General features: G+C 35.4%; 1 protein-coding gene across 1 annotated transcript in view; it reads left to right on the forward strand.

Annotated features, from left to right (window-relative positions):
• LOC115444796 (titin) overlaps positions 1 to 12,288 on the forward strand; it is a 183,001-nt gene that overhangs the window by 95,140 nt on the left and 75,573 nt on the right. Inside the window, 1 exon segment of the mRNA XM_037436418.1 lies at positions 9,365 to 9,463. Within this exon segment, the coding sequence (XP_037292315.1) occupies positions 9,365 to 9,463 (99 nt within the window).

Consider the following 12,288-nt stretch of genomic DNA (forward strand, 5'->3'; position numbering starts at 1 on the left):
TTGTAGACAGCCTCCACCGAATAGTCAAAAACATCCCCTACTACCTTATTAATACGAACATTCCAACAGCGAATGTACATCAGACATATAATTCAATTATCTGTCAGAAATAATGCATCTGCTCCATATTTTAATTAGTACAAAATGACAAAATTCGACCCCGTCACGTCTCACAAATCCAAACAAATGTTATAGGTGCACGCGAGTTATTAATTACCCGACGATAGACCGCCGTACGAACATTTTCACATTCATTATTCATAGTTAATTGAGCACGCAACGTTTACATAAAGTTTGAAGACAAATCACTGTTTCACACTAATATAAACGGAGCGAGAATCAATGTCTTATTTGAGTCAAAATCTGTAGATGAACACTATCTTCTGTACTTAGCTTTCCGTAGTCCTTTTTATCCACAGAAATACATTCAAAACACACCAGTTAATAAGATATATTGTACCTTGTACCACTTAATAGTAGGTATACAAGCACTATTATGATAGTTTTAAATGACATGTCATCAGTTTATTTAAGAATACTTAAGGCTTCAAATTTCGAATCATATTCAGAGTCCTTTACCAGTTTATAAAGCTCAAAATTGTTCGCATTCATAGCGCTTACAGTACGAGATTTTCCCGTCCGAGAGGCTGAATAAAAACCTTAACAACACCTAACAAGAGTGTTGTAATAAAAATGGCGTCACTCATCAATTTATCCATTACGACACAAACAATGTTAGAAAAGGGGTCGCGTGGGCCCCGGGCCCTTGTTAAAATAACCCTTACAGGCGACCGGGTCAGATTGAACAAAGGTGGGTCGTCGCCCCCAAACAATGCCACTTGCCTTTTGTTTCACCCTGTTATGTTTCGAGGTGGGAGAAATTTTTCTTTTTCAAAAAAGGTTGACCAATTAGCGTTTGAAATAGGTTGGTGACTTCGTGTGTGGTATTTTTGTGTATGAGTGCGTGGAGAGATATCCAACAGTGGACACACCTAGATTATTATTTTTGTTAATTTACTTATCATAATATCTTTGTTTTATGAAAGGATAGATAGATAATTCGTTAATTTCCATTTCAATGAAAAATATAAAAATCAAAGAAACATATTTGTACACTTAGAACTAGTTTAAAAATAGGCGTATTTTCCCTGAAAGCTATCTTTTCTATACATACTAAAAGAAAATATTTACCTTAGAAGGTATTTTATGAACTTAGTGTAAGCTAATTTATATTGCAACGTCCCAGGAATTGATGTTTTCAATAACTGAACGAAAGGACGAACAACTTGCTTCTTTCATAATTCTGTTGATACAAATTAGACATTCATAATACTGTTGATAGCTTAACTTATCAAACTAACTCGTCTCATACGAAAAAAAATGGTAAAAATCTCCGTCCTACTTAAAGGTAATTAAATTTTTAAGCAACCGTCGTGCCAGGCGAACGTTTCGCGAGTAATGTGCCGTTAAAAATTAACAATTCGTTTATTTTGTGAAAAAAAAACCACAGTTTGTAGGAAACACGCGATGTTTCACATAATACTCGCATAACAGACGTTATGCAAATGTGCTTATAAAATATAGAGATTAGGAGTTTTTATTAGAGTTCCTTTTACGATGGTATTGTTAACCTCCCAGTAATTTAAGCTATAGAGGTTTACGTTGATTGAAATCCTGGACATGATTTCCCGCTTAGTCAAATGTTTACTTAAGATTTATTAGTCATTCCGTATTTCAATTTTACTTATAATGCCGGCATAATAGGTGTTATCATTAAAAGAACCGATGTCCCTTTCTACTCTACGCTCTGAAGCTCACTTCACACTAGATGCAATAACATTCTTCGTGGTAGAAAAGGAAGAATATATTATTACATTCAAGCCTACATACAACGAATCGCCAAGTAAATGATTCCTTTATCTCCCCCGTCTACGATAAAAACACCTAAAACCTGCTGATCAGCTCGGTCGAAAGAACATTTGCCGCCGAGCGCCGGCGGAGCATTAAAACCGTGTTGACCTAATATTCGAAAGCTGCCAACTGTCCCGCGCCAAATTTGCCGTATCGCCAATTATCTGGAGCCTTCGTTAGTCCGCCAATCTGATTGGCAACTTAATAACATCTTGTAGTTGCGCGTGTTTTGGACTCTGATAAAATGGAGAGATTGACAATTATTGGATGTATTTTTGACGATATAGACGTAGAGATGAGTATTAACCAGGGTTATTATTCAAAGCGGCGAAAGTCTAGTTGGTTGTGGAACGGACTGCCGAAACGAATATCCGCCGGTTTAAATCCCAAGGGCACACACTTCTGACTTTAAAAAAAAAATGTGTTTACTCTTTGTGAATTACCGCTTGTTTTAACGGTGAAGGAAAACATCGTGAGAAAACCTGCATACCTAAGAATTTCTCTATTAGGAATTTTCGAGGGTGTGTGAAGTCTACCAACCCGCACTAGGCCAGCGTGGTGGACTAAGGCATATTCCCTTTCAGTAGTAGAGGAGGCCCGTGTCCAACAGTGGGACAATATATAATACAGGGCTGATATTATTATTCAAAGAATATAGTATGTTGATAGATTCATCAATATATTATAGACAGTATATAGGCAGCAGTGGGGAAAGGTGAAATTTACCGAAACAAACTCGACATATAAGTACTAATATGTATGAACGCGGTATGCAAATCATTCTAATGATAATTAGATTCTATCAAAATACTACATAAAGGGAAGCCGGCGAGAATCGGGTAAATTAGACACTTCGCGACTGATAGGCTACATTCCTGAATTTTTATATTGAATCTTAAATAAAGAGTGAGATGAAGCAATGAGCCTCTGGCATAATTGTATTTAATGAGAAGCGGGAATCGGGATATGGATCTTTGGCAATTGATAAGCCGGCACCTTCCTCAATTTTTATATTGAATGTTAAATGCAGATTGAGATGAACCAATGAACCGGTTGGCATAATTGTATTTAATGAGAAGTTCAAACACTGGTATGCAGTAGGTAGTCAGCAACAAAAGTAGCTGAACATAGTCAAAATTTCAAACGCCTTGAAACTTTTGTATCCATATCAACAATCGTTTTTCTTCAGTAACATAAACTTCAAAACTTTGACTTTATACTTTATTGTATATTGTAGTACATAATATATATACCAATGTTTCAATGTCTAAGTCATTGTCATTTTCTTTGTTGAAAGTAAAGAAATACTTGTAACTATGTTTTCGAGCTGCGAGGAAGTAAAAACAACCTCACATTTAATCGCACGTACACTGTTGAAGGCATAACCCTCGCTTTGACACAAACGGATAAATAACAATATCATACCTTGTCTCATTTTAGCCATACAATTCTGCGGCGGGAATACATTATGTAGTCAATAATTAGTGTTTAGTAATTAAAACCCTCTCCCCGCTCCATAGGGTCGATATTCTATGACACACGGGCAACAAGTTGGGCGCAGTTGATAAATCCATTAAAACTCGTTGATGCGTTTCCGGCCGGCCGGGTACAATTAACCTACTTCCGCCTACCTGGCTGCAACTTGTCAACTCCATTACTCTGACGTCATTAGGGGACGTGTGTGCAACTTCAGCAATTGCAGTTTTGAATATAAGTTGAAAAATAAAAACAGCGTAGTAACATGGTAAAATTTATTTCAAGATCTCCAACGAAGGATACACGGCATATGATAAAAATAATGTAACATTGTTACAATTAGCAATGCGACGTGCCTCTTCAATTATAGGAGACCACAGTAACGTATCATTTTGTATAGTTGTAAAATGTAGGTAGATATTGTAACTTTGACTTTACAGACGACCATGAAGGCTGCATGGGCGTGGAAACATCGGGAGAAAATTCAAATTAAAAAAACAGCGATATAATCCGAAATCGAGATTTATTTTGTCCCAGATAGTACTCTAGCTCTCTCGTATATAAGTTCGAAAGGCCTTGATGCCTATATAATTACTAACCATTATAAAACTTAACTAATTATATAGGTTTTTGAATAGTTCAGTATAATATACAGATTTGTAGCTCAAATGGAGTCATTACCATAATTTATAAGAAGTTTTAGAACTTAAAATCAACTGAACAATATTATATTTCTATCATATTTTCCCAAAGACATTAAACTATACATATAGTTAGTTATATACCGAACATCAGGGCCAAATTTTTAAATTTTACCATAAGTTGCTGTCTTATTTGAAATGTCCGTATGACAAGATGTCACAGCGTCCTTAGAAATTAATACAAAAATAATATATTTATAGAAAATATGCTAATTCGCATTCAAAACGTGCAAAACATGATATGGAAAATATGAAGTATTTTACATTGATGTTTTGCTATTTCACGATAGACTAAGAAACCATTACATTAGCGCAACATTTTTGTATGACAACCTTCTCAATGTCCGCTCTATATAATCTTACAACTCCGTATTTCACATGTATAAAAAAATGCCAAAGCTATTACTGTCGTCAAAATTTCCACTGACAGATGTGAAGGATGGCCAAAACGTCCTAAATTAAACAAAGAAGACAGATCTGATTACGTTCATTACTAGAAAAAGTAATTTAACAAAACCCCTAAGGTAATTACGAACAGACAGAACTCAGTAATTGTTGTTCGCTACCAATGTTGCCTAATGTGGCAAGACATTTTATTCCTTAAGCCTGGGTACGGACTTGGAGTTTATCTTGGGGGTCTAAAACGATTTATATTTTCAAATGTTGGATAATTTATACGTGTTTCTTTTTTGTTATAGGTTAATTGCATTTATTCAATTCAGAAATGGTTTTATACTTTTTTTATACTTGCAGATTTTTATAGTAAAGAGATGATATTACCATATAGCCAAGTTGTAATAGATACTACCCATATTCTTGCGTTGTCGATTAAAATTCTGCAAATAGCTTTTTCTTTATCCACCTTTTCTGAAAAAAAGATATTAATCCTGAAGGAAATTAATTATTTCAATCATATTTACAACTTCTACCACATGCTTAAAAAGCTGACTTGCGCGACCACCCTAGAGAGCAAGGACAGGCGCAAAAAATGTTCAAAATCAATTTTTAAACCATTATTTACTGTATAGGAAAAAAAAAAATTCCACACACGTCCACCTCTAAAATAAAACTTACAAAAATATATCGAATATTTCAATAACGCAAGGGTTTACGACGTTGTCCCCCGCCGTAAAACCGGGTACGTGCCAGTTGTTACGAAATATTTGAAAGGCCTTCTTGAATAATAGATGTGTAAGGCTGAAGGCAGGTCGTATGAGACGTTTATAAGCGCCCTGTTGTATATATTAGAAAGTTTCTTGGGATAGAAGGAATTATAAGGCCTATTACTCTACAGCTGTGTGCCTTTTTATGTTGAAGTTAATATATAAAGAATAGAAGATGAGACTAAAATCGCAGATTAAATTATCCTGCGTGGTTCAGCGGTTAGTTTTTTTAAACGTGCAGTGTAAAGTGACCGCACCTGATGGTAAGTAAAGTGGGGTTCAATAGAATGTCGACTGACGAGAGATGATTACCCCTCGGTAGTCGACACAATTACGTCGGCCTGTCGGACTCGTATATACACAGGCTGATACGCGACGCACTTACGTGTGCCACTATGGTGAGTTTTAACGATCTTGTGTGCGGTGGTAACTATCCCTGCGGATATAAAATATATCCTACCACCAGCAGTTGATTATAATACATCAAAGCCACCATTACGCAGCAAAAAAAATGTTTGCGAAATGTGAAATTTCGAGTTTGGATGTTCCTAGTCGTTGAAATTCATATTCCATCAGTTGACCTTCCTGATGCTGTAACAAAATCAATATAAGAGAGCAGAAATAGTGTTTCTACGAACACGTTGGCGTGTCGGACAGTTCTCAGAATTGCTGTTACACAAACAACTTAAAATATCTTTTTCTGAAAATATTTTGCAAAAAATAACTAATGGTAACTGCATCTAGTGAAGAGTGGAAACCTTCATTATGATACAGACTGCGTATGCATAGATCTGTCTGAGGATCCCATCGATTTTTACTTTACTTCCTGGAGCAAATATGACTACTAATGTCTTCTAACTTAAAGGTCATTAAAAACAAACAAATTCATGATGCTAAGGTCAAGAGACAAAAGGGTTCTGAGAGTGTCTAGCGTCATCTAATAACACATAATTTTATGTACAGTGAGTTCCCACAAATTTTAATGGACAGACCCAATAATACAAGTTTTAAATAAACCTTTAATCCAGTTTGCGACAGATGTAACTGATTAATTCAAGTCCTCAAGGGCAATCGGGACAAATCGCCACCGGCAACGGAGCGAAATTAATCTCGAATCGTCTTTTTGTAATCACGGGCTGCGCGTAAGGTCGCTCTTCCCATGTTTTATTCATGACTTGGAAGATGTCGGAAACTTATTTTTCCAACGTTGATTGATATGTTAATAGTGTTGGTAACTTGAAAGAGTTTAGTCGAGTTTGCTGTTCTTACAGTAATATTTTCTGTGCTAAGGGTTCAAAACAATAAAGTAACGAGCATTTTAGTTACTTGGTGGTCAATTATTGCTCCTTCCTTATGATTATAACAAAACATGAGTGCGTTGCTGGTTTTTAATAAGAATGGGAATTTGTGGAGGACGGATTTATTAGGTACTAGTTGACCCGACAGACGATGTCCCGTCAACTATGAATTTGCAGTGCGCATTCTGTCAATCGCTGAAATTAACTTTTCTTAAATTTTCTAACGTTCCCTTCAACTTCCTTATTTTTTTCGATATGAATGAAGGTCTCTCCAGATAATGGGCACGATCCTATAAATACAGCTTTACTGTTAAAAATAAAAACATCAGTAGCGGACCTTTAAATAAATCGTCGGCTTATTTGGGGCTCTAATTTATTCGTCTCTTTTTTTTAATTTTCCGGCTGTGAAGTCTGCGTTAGGTAAAAATAATTATAAATCTTCGTTTTGATAATTTTTTTATTACTTGAGATCGGCTTAAAGAAGCTATTATGTTTCAAATATTTTCTTCACAAAATTTATTTATAATTTACAACATGGCTGTTTTTCGTAGGTTTTTGGGCGTCGATATTTTCCTGGAATAATTCCACCAAAAATGTCTAACTCTGGAGTGAACGCAGCATTTTATTTTATCTTATTTCTCTCTCTCGTGTAGACTATGAAAAAAGTCGTGTCAAGTCCGTTGGTCAAGAATATTTTAGATACAAACTTCTACAACAGAATATTAAATAGTATTGACGTCCTTTTATATTCAGGCACGACAAAGTGACCGAACTACACCTGATGGTAAGTGGAGTGGGGTCCAAAATGTCGACTGACGAGCGTTGATTACCCCTGAACAGTCGACATAATTATGCCAGTCTTTTGAAATCCGATGTACATAGGCTGATCCTGGAATGCGACACAGTCACGTGGACCACTGCGGCGGGTTTTAACACGTTGTGTACGGTGGTCGCTATCCGGGCGGATATATAATATATCCTACCACCAGCATAGCACTTCTTCCTATTATAGGTTACCTAAAGCTGTACCGTTCAACACATTCACAAACTGCGTATGCATAGTCTGTCAATAAACATCCTTTAGTCATGAAGACGCATTGCTCAAGCATCGACATCATAAAATATAGCGTGATGTTTTGTTGGCAATGTATGTCCCTTCAATTACAATAATATGAAACAAATCTCAACTGAGTGAAATTGTATTGGTGTATAATAATTTCTTATGTTTACCAAACTTTGCAGCCTTCATGGTCGTGAGGCGGACTATAAAACCTGTAGTCTTCAAAACGTTGGGAGAAAATAATAATATGAATAACCGCGAGAAAATCATTCAATAGTTTTATTTCAATGTATTGATGTGAGTAATTACTGTGGATGTGCAAGCTTTCATTAATCGACCTGCTGGTATAGTGTAGAATAATTGTCATAATCAACGAATTGAAGCTATCATACAGCGACAGTGACAGTAGTATGAATTTTGACGTTAATTAAGGAATTGTATGGCGTGAAATGTGTTGTAATTATAACACAAATGATTTGTTCCGCTGAATTTGCGCGTATGGATGTCATATCGTGACCGTTATTAAAGCGGATTTAGTTCGGGGTAAATATATTGTAAACGTTCTCACTGCCTTACATAATATTTAAAGATATTCTATATATTATTTAAGAAAATTGTAGAAAGGATTCGCCATTTAACGTCAAGAGCACTTCTTTGTGTTTTCACTTATAGAAAAAAATAGACTGTAAACTATTGTCACAGTACTAGAGATATCAAGTAATACATAATATTTGTCAATAAAAAACGTTAAAGAATTATGTTATTACCTTTATTATTACCTTTACGACTCGTTGAGTATTACTTGTACTGTTGAGTATTACCGTTTCCCAAAAAATTCTCACTTATTTATGAAATCCAAAATTCAGTCCGAAATGTAGACGAACACCTAGCCTCGCATCCACCCTCATTCTCTACACGATAAATATTTATTCAGAGTGTGAGCGAGCAAGCAATTTCCTTTATTGCTTCTTCCACCTTACCGGTCTCGTGAAATTGCAATATTCACCTTAGACTGTTTATAAATCATGTTTATAGTCAGATACCTTCTATACCTTCAAGTACCAGGAAATGTTTTTATCGTAATTAATTACGTGACGAGCAAACTGCTCTCCTAATGGTAAGGTGCTTTTGCCCCTAAACAGCGGGAATACCAGACTTTGATATTTTTATAAGTGCACGGCAGTGCCTCTACTGCACCTGATGGTAAGAGAGTGGGGTCCAATAGAATTAAAATTGAATCATTATTCGGATTTTATTGCAGTTTTATTATTTTAATTTTCTCCCGATATTTCGAAGACATTGCAGCCGTCGTGGTGACGAGGGGATAGAGGTGTTGGTCATCCGCAAAGTCAAAGATACGACATCGACATCCAATAGAATGTTGACGAGATATGATTACCCCTCGGCAGACAATTATGTCGGTCTGTTAGAACCGGATATACACAGGCTGATCTGGAAATGCGACACACTTACGTGGGCTACTATGGCCGGTTTTAATTTAAGAACTGCATGTTTTGCAATGCACTTAGATATAAGATGTTATGTCTCATAATTTTCAGTATCTACATTTGCTATAATGTCCGAAAAACTGGGTCTCAGCCATGTATATACATGATTGACGACAGTAATAGATAGTAAAGCTGTACCTAATTTGAAAGACGCAAAGGTCCCTCGCATACGTGGGCCCTACTACCAAAAGACACAATACTTTTTAATGTTTATTAATTTGCAACTAAGATGTATTTTTTGTTGCAGGGCTGCTATCATGGGACTCTGGAGAGCACCAGGTCGACTTGGAGAAGGAACTGGCCACCCTCACGGCGCAGGCACCCGAGGGGGAAGAAGCCAGATATGGTACGTACACTCTTCGTGATCATTTTTACCGTTTTACACTTAGCAGTAGACCCTATCAGTTGTTGATGATGGTGATTTTGCCCACACACGCCAAAACTTGCTGAGTTCGTTCCAAAGATAAAACCTTCCTAGTACTAAAAGTATTTTAGAGATTACCGCTACTATGATAGTTCCAAACTATACTTCTTTATCATATTTGTACCTATTATTTATTAACTATCGATATTTACCAGGACATCTTAACTATTAAAGTAGGTAACTCCTCAATTCTCATATGACTTATCCCATTTCAACCAGACATAAAAGATAACATTACCACAATATTATTGTGCCCCAAATGTATTACCCATTCAAAGATTAGGTCGATGTAACTAGCCACAATTTTATTGGGTTCTTGTGTGCTCTGTAATAAACTTTTTATCGCACCCCTATTATTGAGTTTGCGTATCTTTTTGGGGTAATATAGCCTTTATGTACTATAAATGGTTTAGCCCTTTGAAGGTTAGATTGTGTTGATTTAAACCTAGCTTTTATCGATATAAGACTTCCATTAAAACATTTATAAACGTCACCTATTGTATTTCTGATTCCACTAAGACTATAGCATAGCTTATTTAGATTGGACAATCCTCTCTAAGGAATATTAATTTTTCAGCCATCAATAATAAAAATTATAAAGAAAAAACCTCTTATCCCAACCCTATTTCCAAAAAATTCAACTTCAATATTTAGCCTTCCATTAACGTTTGTAAGATCTATTCTTTTAATTTTTAAATCTAAAATCAGATCACAATCACTACTCGCCATCAGTCTCATAATATATTCATAAATCCTCATCCACCCAGCTTTATCTCGTATTTGGCTTTTAAAATCTCAACTTTACGACCACTCGGTCCCCGAGGATTATAAACCACTTTGGGAAAGTGAAACAATGTTATATTTGGCGAATACGTTAAAATATAAGTGGGTGGTTATATTCCACAGATTTGCATAAAGGATTGACGTTATGGTGGAATTCTTGGATTAATAGAATTTACTTTGTCACTGGGCGAGGTTGCATGTGGTGTAATGTTTAAGGAACGTCTTCTTTGTATCAAGCAATGATCAATCGTATATTTCAATAAATCATTTTGCGTTTTCATGCAAATAGTATAATTGCTTCAGCGAGATATAATTAAATTGGTTCAACACGAAAAAAAAATTGAGAGTTCTTCGACCCAGTAAAATATTTGTACGTAACCAAGATTAATATTGGTATTTAAAACATAAGATTTTGGATTGGCGCCTAAAGTGTTTTAGAAATTGATAAGTCTTAAAAGTAGCTATTGAACCTTTCAATATATCAGCAAAGCCATTAATAGAAAATAATCAGAATATTCCTCCATAATTTTATTTCACAATTTTAATGTAGTAGGTAAATTATAAAACTCTAGTATAGCGTTAAATTGCTTCTACAAATTCTTGTTACAATGAAAATGACTGTAAAAAGCTTTGTAATATTAAATCCTATTCACAGTACTTTATGCTTCATCTAAGATTACTTCTTTTCTTGTTCGAGTCTTGTCTGAAGTCTGTAATCACTTTTATATTCTTTTAACGAGATTAGTGCTCGGTTATTTTTAAATTGTTTGAGATGTGAGCTTTTTTTAATAATTATTTTTACCTATATTGGAATTAGCGCTAAAAAGAATGGAATTAAATTTTGTGTTAGATATTAAGATAGATTCGCCACATATCTTATTATGGAACAGGTATAATTTTCTTAATTGCATGCTTTAGATATACCTCTGCCTACCCAGGGTACTACCCTTAGAGCAATCACCAATTCCTTGATCTTCAAACTTATATCAATAAATAACCTGAAGACAGCACATAAGTCTGAACTGCGACCGCAACGTCGTCCGTCAGTCCAATCCTTCACCTCGCCGCATCATTCGTCAAGACGTCAGGCGTCAGTCCTGATTGATGGCCTATCGGCACATTGGAATTAATTGATCTCCATCCATTAACGGTATACGAGACGTGTTATTATGTATGTTAGCTTATGTAAGGTGAACACACAAGCCTACTAGTAACGTAAATATCTACTTACTTTCGTTTTAATTTTACCTTCTTAACTAAGACAAGCGAAAATATGTATGATGTACTAACAGAAGTTTAGAACCAGATCCCCACAGTGGGTTGTTGACAATCCAATAAACGGTCAGTTAAATCCTTGCTGCAACATACGTCATAAGTTGGTACCCTTCATTGAAGTAGCAAGTCATAGATATGAAATTAGATTATCTGTTATCAAGACCTTCCTTTCCAAAGGTTCCACATAGACCTTCGTTTGAAATATCAGATTTAAAATTACGGCACCCGAGATTACCTTTGTTTGAAAAGAAAATGGAGTGAAAGATAAAGTTATTCTGATCTTAAAAATGTTTAATAAACTAAAGAGAAATAATTTATCCTTTCATGAGGAGCTTCAAGAACGCATTATTTAAACGATGTAACTATTTTCCTTCATAAACTGTCTACAAAACAAGCTCTTAGTTACTTGGCAGCGTTTATAGGCTATGACTGAAGGCTCCTGGAGTCGAATTGCTGATTTATTTTTTGTGTGAGATTTTCTCGGATAATTTCGGGGGGAATAAATTCGCCAGTGGGGCATATCGTCTGGCTAATGGTAGGTCATAAAATGAAAGTACAACTTGTGTAAGTCACAATAAATGGCATTTTTATGAAGACCGAAGTTCATTGGGTCTTGTAAATACTAAGCTATTTTACCTGCAACGAAATTAATCACATAGAAAGATAGGAAAGAGTTGAAAATAAAAAGT

Source organism: Manduca sexta, chromosome 8, assembly GCF_014839805.1.
Source record: "Manduca sexta isolate Smith_Timp_Sample1 chromosome 8, JHU_Msex_v1.0, whole genome shotgun sequence".
Lineage (NCBI taxonomy): Eukaryota > Metazoa > Arthropoda > Insecta > Lepidoptera > Sphingidae > Manduca > Manduca sexta.